General features: G+C 42.5%; 1 protein-coding gene across 1 annotated transcript; it reads left to right on the top strand.

Moving 5' to 3' along the window:
• The first annotated feature begins 463 nt into the window (after positions 1–463).
• On the top strand, positions 464–13,367 carry VDAC2 (voltage dependent anion channel 2). The gene is made up of 10 exons (XM_041747476.1): positions 464–605; positions 802–856; positions 2,033–2,101; positions 3,591–3,640; positions 7,243–7,395; positions 7,484–7,536; positions 8,433–8,660; positions 9,504–9,654; positions 11,635–11,692; positions 13,131–13,367. Exons 2-10 carry the CDS (start codon positions 826–828, stop codon positions 13,220–13,222), a joined length of 885 nt encoding a protein of 294 aa, XP_041603410.1. The 5' UTR covers positions 464–605; positions 802–825; the 3' UTR covers positions 13,223–13,367.
• Positions 13,368–15,045: the final 1,678 nt, after the last annotated feature.

Raw genomic sequence — 15,045 nt, 5'->3', positions numbered from 1 at the left:
CGGACTCCTTCCAGACGCCGCGCGCCGGGAGCGTCTCCGCAGAACCCGGACTCGCGGCGGGCGGGGGGCCCTCCCCGGAGAGTCGTACGTGACCCCCGTGCTGCGCAGCCGCGCCCAGCGGCGCCGGGGCCCGCGCGCGCACGCGCCTGACGCCCCACCCCGCCCGCGAGGAGCGCGCGGGGCCTCCGCTCCACCCCCCGCACGCGCAGTCCCTCCCGCGCCGCCGCCGCCGTTCCCCGCCCCCTCGCCCCTGGGGCTGCCCTCGTCGCTGCCTGACCCGAAGTCGGGCAGTTTCTGCCTTTCCGGCCCCCGCCGACGGCGACGAGCAGCCCGCCCCGGGGGCAGACGGCGGCCTCCGGTCCTCGCGGGCGTCCTGGAGCAGGTCGGGGTGGGCGGCGGGCGGCGTTGCGGGGGCCGGCGCGGCGGACAGCCGCGGGGGCCTCGGCGGGGTCCTGGCGGGGGGGAGGACAGGGTTGCGGCGGGCGGAACGGTGTCTCCTTCACTTCGCCCTCCAGCCGGGGTAGCTGCAGCCCGACCCTGAGCGAGCCCCGCAGCCCGAGCTGCGAGCGGAGCGGCGGTAGCGGCCCCTCTCCGGAGACCACCAGGTACGCCGCGCCCGCGTCCCTGGGGCCCCTCGGCCCCGGCGGCCCACAGGACGCCTGAGCCCGACTCGGGGTCGGCCCTGGCTCCCCAAGATGGCCGCGCTGCCCGGCGGCTGCTCGCCTCTGTGTCGGGGACCCCCCGCCCCCCGCCTTCTGGCCCCTTGACCCGCGCTGACCGCACTTCTTGTTCCTCCCGCAGATCACCCCTTCCTGTGGCCTCGCCATGGCGACCTACGGGCAGAGCTGCGCGCGGCGTGAGTAGAGCCGAGGTCGCTACGGGATGGGGCGGGGTTGGCTGGGGGCGTCCAAGCCGGTGGACCGGAAAACCGCGACTCCTTTCCCCGAATCTCTCCCAAGGGCGGGGAGGTTCGCCCCTTGCAGTAGCTGCTCTACTCTGTGACCCCCACCCCCACCCCACCCTCCGCAACTGGCCCTGCGGCGGAGGGGCTGCGCGGCGGGATTCCGGATGGGGTGGGGGGCCGAGGCCGGGGGACTTGGTCTCGGGCGGCGTTCACCTTTAGTGTCTCGGACGTGCCTTTGAGAACCCAGAAGCAGACAGTTCTTCAGTGTGGGAGTCGGCTTTTGGGAGGATTGGGTCGCTTTTCTAGAGGAAGTAGTAACCCCCTTGTGAGAGCGCAAGGTCATTCCATGTGCTCCCGTGGGCGTGGACGTGCGCTGTAGAATGAATGGGCCGGCATGACCCGGCCAGGCTGCTTGCCCTGAGGCCGCGCAGCATTGGCGGAGGTCTTGAGAGTCCTATTAATATGCCTCAAGTGCCACCTGATATTGAGTTGATGTAGACGCTTGAGTGAAACCTACATGATCGTGCCTCCCCCCCCCCCCCCGAGTCCCAACCTTGTAAATCACCAACGCGTTCTTTAGCTTTCTCTTCCCGCCCCAGAATGTTGGCTTAAGAAGAACTCCTTGAGGATACCAAGAGATTCTTTTAGGTGGGAGAAGGCTTTGTCTTAGGTTTCGGGTTTTATGTCGTCTGGTTACATCAGACCATTCCAGTGAATTCTGCAGATCTGTCCGTGTGTGTAGATGTACTTACGTGTATATGTGTCTGATCCTTTGTACTGGTTGGGTCCTAAGAGGTGAGGCTGCCGGTACTGTTTAAACCTAGGAATAGAAAGTCTGCTGCTTGGGCTTTGGAAGGAATCTCCCGGGTTTGTATAGCCACGGGGGGGTGATGGTGGGGGTGGTGGTGGTGGTGGTGGTGTGGTTGTCCATTTTGGCAGTGTGTCTTTGTTGGTGATAATCTCATAGATCACTAAAGTATAGTTTTTCTGGAGCTCCTGGTAGTATCAAAAACGCCTCCAGCAAGTTGGACTGCCTGAATTTAAAGGTGGTAGTGGGTCATAATCTAGTTCCTGGACTAGAAAGTGGGAGAACAGGAACGTTAACCCTGGAATGTTTCTTCCCACTAGCAATGTGTGTTCCTCCATCCTATGCTGACCTTGGCAAAGCTGCCAGAGATATTTTCAACAAAGGATTTGGTAAGAATTTTTTTTTTTTTTCCAGATCAGAAGTGAAAATGTGTTTGGACTGCTTAGGGAAATTAATAGTTTTTTTCACGTTGTAAATATGTATATATATATATATATATATATATATATTTTTTTTTTTTTTAAAGATTTTATTTATTCATGAGAGACGCAGAGAGAGAGACAGAGACAGAGACACAGGCAGAGGGAGAAGCAGGCTCCACACAGGGAGCCCCATGTGGGACTCGATCCCAGGCCTCCAGGACCATGCCCTGGGCAGAAGGCAGGCGCTAAACCTCTGAGCCACCCAGGGATCCCCACATTGTAAATATCGTGCTGTATTAGTTTACATTTATGAGATAACATTTTATTTTATTTATTTTCATGAGATAACATTTTAAATGACGGTTTTGTTAAGACAGTACAGGAATAATCCACATTTCCCTCTACTCCAGTTTCCTCTCCAGGTTTTTCAAACTGTACCTTAAGGATTTTACCTGTAAGAAAAAAAACTGTGCTTTTATTTCTTTCAGATATAATTGGTTGACTGCAATTATATTACTGTTTTGCTTTTGTGGTGATTCCCAGTGGGTTATGAGTTTTTCCAAATGAATTTGGGTTTTCTTCTTAAAGATTTTATTCCACATACCACCCCTTCTACTTTAGATTATTTTTCTTGTTATTTAGACTATTAATCCCAAAGGAAGATAATCTTTTTGGGATAATTATTTTAAAAGCCTTTATTAAAGGGACACCTGGGTGGTTCAGTCAGTTAAGTGTCTGCACTGGGCTTAGGTCATGATCCCAGGTTCCTGGAATCGAACCCCACAACGGGCTCCCTGCTTGGGGAGGAGCCTGCTTCTCCCTCTCTGCCCATCCCCCTCCTGCCTGTGCTCTCTTGCTGTTGCTTTTAAATATAAGGGAAGGGAGAAGAAATGTGTGGGAAATATCAGAAAGGGAGACAGAACATAAAGACTTCTAACTCTGGGAAACGAACTAAGGGAGGTGGAAGGGGAGGAGGGCGGGTGGGTGGGGGTGAATGGGTGACGGGCACTGAGGAAGGCACTTGACGGGATGAGCACTGGGTGTTATTCTGTATGTTGGTAAATTGAACAACAATAAAAAATAAATTTATTATAAAAATTTTTTTAAACAAAGCTGCAAAAAAATAAATACATAAAATCTTAAAAAAAATTAAATGTCTATGATAAAATAAACTATTGAATATTCTGAGATTTAAGGTGAGTTGATTTCCTGATCTGGCAAATTTTTTGTGCCACATACTCCAAAATAGGCAGAGCTGTGTAGAGTTGTTCTGTGCTGTGTATGTTAGTTTACATAGAATAATTAAAATTTTTTGTATTTAAATATGTTGTATCAACCCACATTTTTATCCCCCTCTGAATATATGAAGTCTTTTTATTTTAATGTGTAGTCAGCTATTGGTATGCATCTTTTATACGAAAGAATAATTTTGTTATCTTTTGCTCTCTACTTGAAGGTTTTGGGCTGGTGAAACTGGATGTGAAAACAAAGTCATGCAGTGGTGTGGTGAGTGTTAGCTATCTAATAAATCCTGATGAGTCTTTATATAATTTTTAACCCATAAAATAGTCACCACTGAAAGATGTCTGCCCATTTTACCTTGAAGAAGAGGCAGAAGTTAATTTTGTCTTAAGAGATTTGCATGAAATTTGATTTACTAGGACTTTTCATTATGATTTTGATTTTTAGGTGGTTTTTTTTTTTGCCATATTACCGTAAATGCGCAAGGAACAAGACTGGTTATTTGGGACTGTTTACTTAGTAAGATTACAGACTTGGAGTCCGGGATCCTGTTATATTTTTTTGTAATCCTTACTTTTTATGCCTGTTAAAAGCATAATGAATCTTGGCATAAAAATAACTCTAACTCTTTAATTTGAGTCTACTAATTATTATAAAGGGTATAATCTAGCAGCCTTCTCTGAAAGAGTTCTGTGTGAATTTCGTGAATTTAGAGTCCTGATTTGAATATTTTTAAAGATGTTAATATTTTAGTTTTTGAATGTCTTGATTCTGCCTTAACTCTCGAAGAAGATAAGATAAATTTAATTTTGTGGCATTTTTTTTTCCTTCCTCAAAATTTTTTTGTATTGATCCTGTTTTGGGTATGAGAATAGTGTGTGAATATTGAATATTGCAGGTTATTTTGATTAATTCATGCTGTAATTGTTAGCTCCCTCAATGCATGTAACTGATATTTATTAAAATTACTAATGTTTCTTAATACCCGAAGTTGGATTTCTGGGGTTTTATATTGATCATATCTGTCATTTGGCTTCTTTGGTCTGGAAGGAAGCCTGTATTCACCGTGGTTGAATGACTTAATTGCTCAAGGTACAGAGCAATGACTTTGTTTTTTGTGCTACCATTCTTAACCTCTTGAGTTCTCTTATAAACACTTGGTGTGCACTAGTTGAGACACAAAGGCCTTCCCAAAAAAGGGAACACTCAGGCCTTAAGTTTAGAAAGCTTATTGCTTGCTGGTTGGGGAGACAAAATTTTAAACTAGGGAACACAGAAAAGTGTTTGTATAGAGCACATATCTGGTATGAAATTGGTTAATCAAAATCTTTGTTGGAGAGAAAAGGCTTTTTGTGGACAGGGTTAAGAAGGGTTTATGGAATTAAGTTTGAGATCATGGGGCACCTGGGTGGCTCCGTGGTTGAGCATCTGCCTTTGGCTCAGGTCATGATCCCAGGGACCTGAGATGAAGTCCCGCGCCAGACTCCCCACAGGGAGCCTGCTTCCCCCTCTGCCTGTGTCTCTGCCTCTCTCTCTGTCTCTCATGAATAAATAAATAAAAATCTTTAAAAAGTAAGAAGATTAAAAAAAAAGCTTGAGATCATGGAGGATGTATATGAGCTGGATTCCATATGTTTCTATTTAACGTATATCAACATGGTACGGATCTTGTAGGATGTATCTGGCCCACAGTAAGTCCCATTAAGAGTCAGTTCTGTTTTCTCACCTAAACTGCAAAGATGTCCAGTTCATTCCAGAACGTAGAAGCCTAAGTATTTGGTGATGGAGTGAAGGATGTGATATTGGCCAGTGGTGTCATTGGCCCAAGTCTGGTCCCACTGTGTGATCTTGATTTTGTGTCTTGAGGATTCCTTGGGTGTATATAGACTGGCTCATAATCTATATGCTGACGGATGGCAGGGAGTGATGCTTCAAGAGTCATTAATCATTGTCACTCAGGATTAAAAAGAGCTACTTCTATACAGTCCCCATTCCACATATCTGCTAGAAGAACATGCTCCATATATATTGTTTTAATAATGCTTTTTTACAGTGCCAGTCCACTTTAATCTTCCAGGGGTAGATTTTGTTATTACAATTGAGGAAACAGACCCAGAAAAGTTAAGCATCTTTCCTCAGTGTTATTCATTTAGTAAATGGCTGCCAGAACTGGATGCCAGGACTCCTCTAATTTTATATCTAGCGTTTTTTTTTTTTCTAACATAATCCAGTGTTTTTAAATATGGGCATTGAATGCCAAGCTTTGACTTGAAATTCCTATCAAAGTGTTTTGTTTCAGGAGATTGAATCTGTCTCACTGCAGAGCCATAGTTATATGAATGTTCTGTTTTCTAAGTGAAGGATGATTGGCCTTTTCTCATATTGATGTGGTTTTTGATATTTTCTCCCTGTTGGCAGGCATCACAATTTCAGGTTGAGTTCTCTTCTTCATTAGTTTGGATCACCTGTCTTTAGATTTGGCTTTTCATAGGCCAAAGTATGTAAGACAAACTGTTAATCAGAATGCTCAGAGGGTATTTTATTATTTTATCTTGGAAGTTTGCCTGTCTACTGAGCTCTGAAAGATTATTAGATTTCTGGGTGTTCTGTAGCAGATTTTAAATTTCAATAAGCCCTCCGTAGTGTGCCTTCCTTTTCACATGGTGTGCAGTTAGGGATTTGCAAGTTAGTTGTATTTGCTACAAACATAAGACTATATAATGCACTTCAAATTGATATCTGTGTTAGATTTTTTTTTTTAATTTTTATTTATTTATGATAGTCACAGAGAGATAGAGAGAGAGGCAGAGACACAGGCAGAGGGAGAAGCAGGCTCCATGCACCGGGAGCCCGACGTGGGATTCGATCCCGGGTCTCCAGGATCGCGCCCTGGGCCAAAGGCAGGCGCCAAACCGCTGCGCCACCCAGGGATCCCTGTGTTAGATTTTTTTAACTGATGTTATCTGTTGTACTTAATATAGTTTATATTTTATGCATAATTAAGAACCAGTTGTAGATTAAATCTATTCCCTTTCCCTATTTTTTTTTCTTTTTAAATAAAATCTGGTGAGGACTCTATCTAAGAAAAACAGAATATTGGGGTTACCGAAGATTTTAAATATTATGGCATAAATTCCGATGGTGAGGTGCTTTCCCTTTTAAGAAATTTCAGTGGGGATCCCTGGGTGGCTCAGTGGTTTGGCGCTTGCCTTTGGCTCAGGGCGCGATCCTGGAGACCCGGGATCGAATCCCACGTCAGGCTCCCGGTGCATGGAGCCTGCTTCTCCCTCTGCCTATGTCTCTGCCTCTCTCTCTGTCTCTCTGTGACTATCATAAATAAATAAAAAAATAAAAAAATAAAAAAAAAAGAAATTTCAGGAAACATTTCCTAATAGTGTTGTCAGTTATTATGAATGCTTATTTTGGTATGGGGTCTGTGATTAACCATACTGATGACCTTTATAGTGTTTCATTTACTATCAGGCAGATTGGATACAGTGCCCAAACATTCATCCTTCCCCCCTTCCACCTCCCACCACCAATTTTTGAATTCCAAATAAAATTACCTTAGCAGAAGTTTCCTTAAAAGCTGTAAGGTTTGTTCACCTGAGAATTAGATACAGTTTAACTTGTCATTCATTGGTTGGAAATGTAAGTAAGTGTACAGTAAGGCAGCAGTTAGTAACTGACAGGTTAATTTGTTGTTCTTGTATATACAGTAGCAGAGTTAGAGGTATTTGGGAAACTAGAAAAAAGGATTAGTGAAATTACTGTGAATCAATGTTTTTTTTTTTTTTTTGTTTAAGTTGGCAGTGATTCTTCTAGGCTTACAAGAAAGTTCATGAAATCATTTATTGTCTTATTAGGAATTCTCAACGTCTGGTTCATCTAATACAGACACTGGTAAAGTTACTGGAACCTTGGAGACCAAATATAAATGGTGTGAGTATGGTCTGACTTTCACAGAAAAGTGGAACACCGATAACACTCTGGGAACAGAAATTGCAATTGAAGACCAGGTAACGTTTTGAACATAGGTTTTGTATTATTTTATTTTTTATTTCAAAAAGGAGATACAGCTGAAAAATTCTTTTTCTTTCAAAATAGATCTGTCAAGGTTTGAAACTGACATTTGATACCACCTTTTCACCAAACACGGGGTAAGCGTGGACAGATGTTTTTATTTGCTTTAAATTTCATTTTTAAGTAATCTCTACACCCAATATGGGGCTCAAACTCCCGTCCCTGATATCAAGAGTCGTCCCTGATATCAAGAGTCGCATGCTCTACCAACTGAGCCAGCCAGGTGCTCCTTTATCTGCTTTAAATTTAAAAGTGTTTCTCTCCTCTTTCTTTAGGGAAAAGATGCATGCACATTTAATGTTTGATAGGTTTCTTAACTGCCCTGTGTGGTGGTGAATTTCTGTTTCTGCCTTTGGAGTATGATGACTACTATGATTGCTATTGTTGGCTTCCCTTCAAATATTTGCCTCTTTTCATTGTCTCACTAATTTGGATAATTAACATGTTTCTTTTTTTTTTTTTTTTTAAATTTTTACTTATTTATGATAGTCACACACAGAGAGAGAGAGAGGCAGAGACACAGGCAGAGGGAGAAGCAGGCTCCATGCACCGGGAGCCCGACGTGGGATTCGATCCCGGGTCTCCAGGATCGCTCCCTGGGCCAAAGGCAGGCGCCAAACTGCTGCGCACCCAGGGATCCCTTTTTTTTTTTTTTTTTTTTAAATTTTTATTTATTTATGATAGTCACACACAGAGAGAGAGAGAGGCAGAGACACAGGCAGAGGGAGAATTTAACATGTTTCTAATAGTCTTACAGAAGCAATCTTTTCATGGTGGTAGAAGCCCAGTAACTCCAAGTGCCCTTGTTTTTCAGGTCATTGGGCTATATTTCCTTTACCTCTTAGTATTATCCTGCTACTACTTTTATTCCCCAGTTACACTGCAGTTCATAAATGTGCCCCTTTGTGCAGAAGTTATGTATGTAAGTCTTTCTCACCGGCATCAATTTTAAGTTAGTTTGTTCTTTTTCCAGAAAGAAAAGTGGTAAAATCAAGTCTTCTTACAAGAGGGAGTGTATAAACCTCGGTTGTGATGTTGACTTTGATTTTGCCGGACCTGCAATCCATGGTTCAGCCGTCTTTGGTTATGAGGGCTGGCTTGCTGGCTACCAGATGACTTTTGATAGTGCCAAATCAAAGCTGACAAGAAATAACTTTGCAGTGGGCTACAGGACTGGGGACTTCCAACTACACACTAATGTGTGAGTATTTCTTCTGTGGGATATTGTGATGCAGCACTTGGGGATGTTTCTGATATCACCTGTTGTCTCTTACGAACCTAGGTACAATCTAAAGGATTTCTCTTAACACAAAACATCACCATCCTTGGGCATTTCTGGGCACACCTAAAAGTGTACAGTAAAAAATGTTAGTCTAACTTTTGGTGCTGAGAGAGTAAATGTTTATTTTATATGAGGCTTGATGTGCTCCGGATTTTTAGAAAACATTATGATGTTGCCGAATTACCAGTGTGTTCATTTTACTTAATTGTGATATGTAAAGTGCCGAGTTGGTGGAATTGCCTAAAATGTATGGTGTTTTTACCTAACCCAGATTAAATGTATATATGAAAAGGACTTAAGAATTTTTTTCCTTTGTAAAATAAAGGATTGGTAAATAACAGTATAAAGAAGAAAACCAAAATTTCTCATAATCCCACCACCTAGATATATATATAATCTTTTGTTGTTAATGTTTGGGAGTTTCATCTTTGTATATGTGTGTATGTGTAAATACATATCAGAAAGACTGGTTTACAATCTTTTCCTTCCTATCTTAATACATTTTAATAATTTTACTACAGTATTACATATTCTGCAACATGAATGTAGTGGCTATGTGGTAATTCTGTTGGATGGATCACGATTTACGTGACCTCTTGTTTTTGGGCATAGGTTGGGGATTAAGACTTTCTGGTTTTCAGTGGAGTCCTACAGACCGGTGTGAGCAGTGCCTTTTATTTAACTATAATGTTATAATATCAGTCTAGTGCCATAGATGTTACATTGTCTATTCTAGATTCACTAATTTAAAGTATCTTACAGCAATGACGGGACAGAATTTGGAGGATCAATTTATCAGAAAGTATGTGAAGATCTTGACACTTCAGTAAACCTTGCGTGGACATCAGGTACCAACTGCACTCGCTTTGGCATTGCAGCCAAATATCAGTTGGATCCCACTGCTTCCATTTCTGTGAGTACTACTGTGGGCTTAGATTGGGGTCTTTGGTTGTGGGAATTCATCTTTGGGTATATTGAATTGTGTTGAAAATTTGAATTGTGGTTCATATGACCTCTAGTTTACTCATAGACTGGGATTAGAATTTGTAATGATGCATGCATTTTATGTAGAAGTTTGATACCAGGTCGTAGGAGTTTGCTTAACCTCAGAAACTGCTCAATTAGTGTAGATAATAACCCTGAGCTCCAAGCCTATCTAAGCCCAGGGAAGGCACTGTTTTGGGCCCCAGGCCAGGAGTAATAGTATTTTAGTTGTTACTTTGTCTTTCTACATGGAATAATAGTACATTGTTACTTTGCCTTTGCCTTTAGGGTTTACAAAACATCTTTTAGATTTGGTGTTCGCCCGTCCATGGTACAAATGTCATTTTGCAGGTAGAGATACCGAAGCTTGGAAGAAAAAGGACTTATTTAGATCATTGCTAGGGAAAGAGAGTGGAAAGAAGGGGTAGAGCAAGGATTGGGCTTGTTGCATGTCTTTTTGATTTCCCTCCTGTCTAGGGTGACCAGCTAGCTCATCCTGCTTTGCCTGGGACTATTCCAGCCTTAGCATTAAAAGTCCTGCACCTAAAGGACCACCTCCTGCCTATCTTGGGTTCATTGGGGTGGATGGCCACCCAAGGCCTGTCTTTAGGCTTTTTGCTATTTCTTTCTTTAGTCATAGTGAGTTTGGGGCGGGGGTAGGAGGGAGTGCAGTGTACTGGAGTGTAGAGGTGCTGGCTCTAGTTTCAGGCAGATCAGCAGCTGTTCCTGTGTGTCAGTTGCTTACAGGTCAAGCACTGCCTGTACTGTATGTACTGGGAATGAAAGAAAGCTAAACCTTCCATGAGTTATTTCTGTTACATAAAGTGATCTTCACTCCTGAGAATCATGTTTTGATAATTTGGGCGGTGAAGCTTTAGCTCCATTCTTATTTTATGTTAGCAGTTGTAATCAGAGCATTAGAAATATCCAGAATGCTTTTCCCATTGGCAAGGCAATGATTCATTTATTTTTCCCTTCTCTTAATTGCACTGTAGTAGTGAAAGCCTTAGGATTCATACAGTATACCCTTCTCTGCTAGCTACATTGCCTTTCTCTTCAAATATATGTCTAAGGCAGCATTGCACATTTAATGCCAGGCAATGTAGTATTCTCATGGTCTAAAAAGGGAAGGCAACTTTGGATCTGTGTGCCATTGAGTGACTTCTGGGGATTAGTTTGGGAAAAACATCTAGCATTTCCCACCTAAGTGGTGCTGCTCTGCCCCAATCAAGCATCAATACTTGAAGTATTGCTTATTGTCCCACCACAATTTCATGGTTTACTTCTGTTCTAAAATGGGAGAAACTTGTATCCAATTGTCCGAGGCTCTTAATTTGTTGGGCACAAAGTGGTCACTAGTGAGTGAAGACATCGAATAATTTCCAAATTGTGTTTCCATCCCAGAGGCTGTTTGTCACCTTTTTACTTCTATACTACTGTATTGTGTTCAGACAGTTTGACTTGCAGGAGTTTTTTTTGTTTTGTCTTGTTTTTTCTTTTTTTGACTTGCAGGAGTTTTTTTTTTTTTTTAATTTTTTATTTATTTATGATAGTCACAGAGAGAGAGAGAGAGAGAGAGAGAGAGGCAGAGACACAGGCGGAGGGAGAAGCAGGCTCCATGCACCGGGAGCCTGATGTGGGATTCGATCCCGGGTCTCCAGGATCGCGCCCTGGGCCAAAGGCAGGCGCCAAACCGCTGCGCCACCCAGGGATCCCAACTTGCAGGAGTTTAATGGATAGGAATTAAGTGGCACCTGGCTTTTGTTTAGCTTAATGGTAGTGTTAAATTTTATTTCACATGAATAAAAATGGAACACTTCATAATTCCATGATGATAGGGAAACCTGCAGGAGCTTTCTCTCTCCAGTCAAAAGATTTTTTTTACAGCTGTTTTTGCATTTTATTTTAGGCAAAAGTCAACAACTCTAGTTTAATTGGAGTGGGCTACACTCAGACTCTGAGGCCTGGTAAGTATTCTTGATAAATGGGACTGGGGTTTTAAAAATTATTTTTCACTTTTCTTCTTACTTTGTAAACCTTTCAAAGAACACGCTTACCTTTCGCCACAATTTTTTTTTAATTCCTTTTTTTTTTCTTTTACTGGGCTGTTTGAAAGGTGTGACTATCCTGACACTTCCCTAAATGCTTCAGCATGCATCTACTCAGATTAAGAATGTTCTGATCTCCTGCATATCCATAATACCTAAGACAGTTAATAGTGACTCCATATTATTTACTATTCATTCTGTAGTCTCTTTCCTCACTTGTACCTGAAATTCCTTGTAGTAATGTTTATTTCTGTAATCAAGGTTCACACATTGCTTTCATTGTTTGGTTTCTATATAGTCTTATTTACTTTAAAGTAGTATTTTGAACCTAGCTGTATTTTTTAGAGTAGTACTTATCAGACTTCAGCATACATGAATTACCTGGGGACTCTTGCTAAAATTAAAATGCACATTGATCCCATAGATCTGGGTGAAGAGTTCTAACAAGCTCTTAGGTGATGCCAACATCATAGGTTCTTGTTTTTTTTTTTTTTAAGATTTTATTTATTCATTCATGAGAGTCAGAGAGAGAGAGAGAGAGAGAGAGAGAGGCAGAGACACAGAGGGAGAAGAAGCAGGCTCCATTGCAAGGAGCCTGATGTGGGACTTCATCCCCAGTCTCCAGGATCACACCTTGGGCTGAAGGTGGTGTTAAACCGCTGAGCCACCCAGGCTGCCCCTAAATAGCAAGTTCTAGAGCCCTTGCAACTTTTCTCCCCTTCAAAGAGGGATTTTCCCCCAGACTTATATTTTGGCCTTTTGAAACCTAAACAAAAGATTGGTATGAACATTCGCTAATTAACATCTACCACATTTGTTTTCCCTCTTCGTTTCTGCATATATAATCAATCCCTTTTTTCTGCTTTCCTTTAATTATTTCAATACATGTTTTTGCAGACATATAGACACATTAGCCCTAACATGCATATCCTGAGAGGAAGACTTTTTTAGTGGTATTGGAAGACAGTACTACTGTTGCAAGTTAAGGAGATTACCATTAGTTGAGCAATACATTATATGCAATCTATATCCTACTTGTCTCTTTATTGTAGATCCTGGTCCAGTTATGATCATCCGTTAGGGTCTGATAGTCTGGATAGTGTATTGAATGTTACTGTATTTTCTAGAGCACTTTGAGCTTTATTAATAACATTTTTAATGCTCTGTTACTTGATCCTTTAACCTAGGATGAGGCCACCTGAATTCTCTCTGGTACTCCCAAGTGCCCTCTGGTGGCTGGCACTAGTAGGTCATCTGATGGGTTGAGAAGGGACAGGCAGGCTCTGAGGTGATAATTGAAGACCACAGACTCTTGAAGTGTTTCAAGCAAATCATGGTTGCCTGCTTTTGTTTACAGGTGTCAAGCTTACACTGTCTGCCCTGGTAGATGGGAAGAGCATTAATGCTGGAGGCCACAAACTTGGGCTTGCCCTGGAGTTGGAGGCTTAATCCAGCTGAAAGAAACCTCTGGGAATGGTTATCAGAAGATTTGGCCTTAATATATTTCCAGTGTGACCAGCAGGCTTCCCCTCCTCCCTCCCCCAAGAAGGTGATCAAAACAAAGGATGATCTGAACAAGAGCTGTATTTTAAATATTTAGACAGTTACTTGTTAGCTGGTTTCTAGTTAAATTGGTTATCTATCTAGTTACCAATACTGCAGTCGTGCAGTCACCTATACATTATTTAAATGTATTTAACTGTTAAATGCGCTACCCACCAATAATGAAATAGACCTTTATGAAAACTGTGCAATTGTGTGCATGTTTGTTTTTATGTTCCTATTAACATTGAAAATTGCCATTGAACCAGAAGGATCAGTGGAAGTTTTAAGATGAGGTTAAAAGATTTCTGTTAAATTCGGCCATCATTAGAATTACTTTTGGTATCCCCAGACATTACAGATTATGAATAAAAACAAGTATACATAATTAATGACTCCAAGTATTTGCAGAGTTTAAACATTTGCCAGGGTCAAATCTCCCTTGTATCTAGCTAGTACATTATTTTTCTGGTGAGCATTTTGCTTTTTACCTAAATCTGTGCCATAAAGTCCTCTGTTCCTAAAGTAACTCCATGAGCTTTTTGGACTACAGTAAAATAAGAGGATATATGCCTTTATATCTTCAGTTTGTAAGTTTGTCCAGAATTCCATTGGACCATTGTTGACCCCCTCAGGAGGGGTTGGAGAGGAAGTGATGAAGAAAGGAATATGAAGGGATGGTGCTGAAGGATGTATTACACACACCATATCCCTGTGAGCTATTGCTGAAGGAAGCGAACTAGGCCATAGGTGGGATGGGACCAGGTGTAGGCAAGTGGAGTGAGGTGTCAGTGAGAGATCATTAGGCAGACACTGAAAGGGTTGGGTCTAAGTGTGTGACCAGAAGCAGTGCCTTCAGGCTTTGTGGCAACTGGCCTTCATCCGCACTTGGGCTGAATGATAGAGGTTGATAGATGATTCTAGTTTGAAAAGTAGGAGAGCAAATGTTTTTGATGGGAGAAGATAGTTTGAAAAACACGATCAGAGGTTAGGAAAGGGAGAGATTTTGTTCAACACATTTATACTCTTAGGCCTGAGGTATCGTTCGAAGCCTGAGAGAAACAGGAAAGTGTAGTACTTTGAGACTCACTACCCCCAAAAAATGATACATACTGAAAATTTCCAGGTCAGAAAGAATCTGATGAGAGGTTAGAAGCCCAAGCAAGCTTTCCACACTGGGGACCTATTGCTAGGTCAAACAGGTGTGAAAGCACATCTGCTTCTGGCATACACGAGAGGTGTGAAATAGACTGGCGGACAACTCTGAAACTGCTTGGTGGGGAGGAACTGGTCAGAGGCCTGGTGACTCCTGAAGCCCCCTGGATGACCTGCTGCCCCAGAGCCAACAGGTGGCCTTCCCTCAACTGTGGCTGGAGTTTACCTGGTCCAGTACTCCGGACTGGGATGGGACATGAGTTACCAGTTTGTCAAAGGCATATTTAAGAGTAAACTGGATGGATTTACCCAGGTGCATCCTAATCTGTTTGAATGTGCAGGAGAGAGGGTTGGTTCACACACCAGGTCCCTGAGGGTTGCATGAAATGCAAGGTACCTCCCAGGAGGTGTAGGACCATGGAAGTTGCCAACTGTGGGCCCCATGGCTCCTGTTTCCTTGTTTCTGATCGTGTCCTGTAGAACCAAACCTAATTGTATTCTGGGCTGATGCTGTTTCTGCCTGAGGCAGTTAGTGGAAAGAACACGGAATATTTGCACTTGGTCTTTATCTGTGG

This window comes from Vulpes lagopus, chromosome 3, assembly GCF_018345385.1.
Source record: "Vulpes lagopus strain Blue_001 chromosome 3, ASM1834538v1, whole genome shotgun sequence".
Classification (NCBI taxonomy): Eukaryota; Metazoa; Chordata; class Mammalia; order Carnivora; family Canidae; genus Vulpes; species Vulpes lagopus.
Note: the sequence above shows the minus strand (reverse complement) of the source record. Positions and strands in the feature narration are given on the sequence as shown.

Excerpts from the sequence above, each read along its gene's own strand:
- VDAC2 (XM_041747476.1), top strand. The coding sequence starts at position 826 with ATGGCGACCTACGGGCAGAGCTGCGCGCGGC. Across the intron at positions 7,396-7,483 it reads AAATTGCAATTGAAGACCAG|ATCTGTCAAGGTTTGAAACT; the intron begins GTAACGTTTTGA and ends CTTTCAAAATAG. Across the intron at positions 8,661-9,503 it reads TTCCAACTACACACTAATGT|CAATGACGGGACAGAATTTG; the intron begins GTGAGTATTTCT and ends AGTATCTTACAG.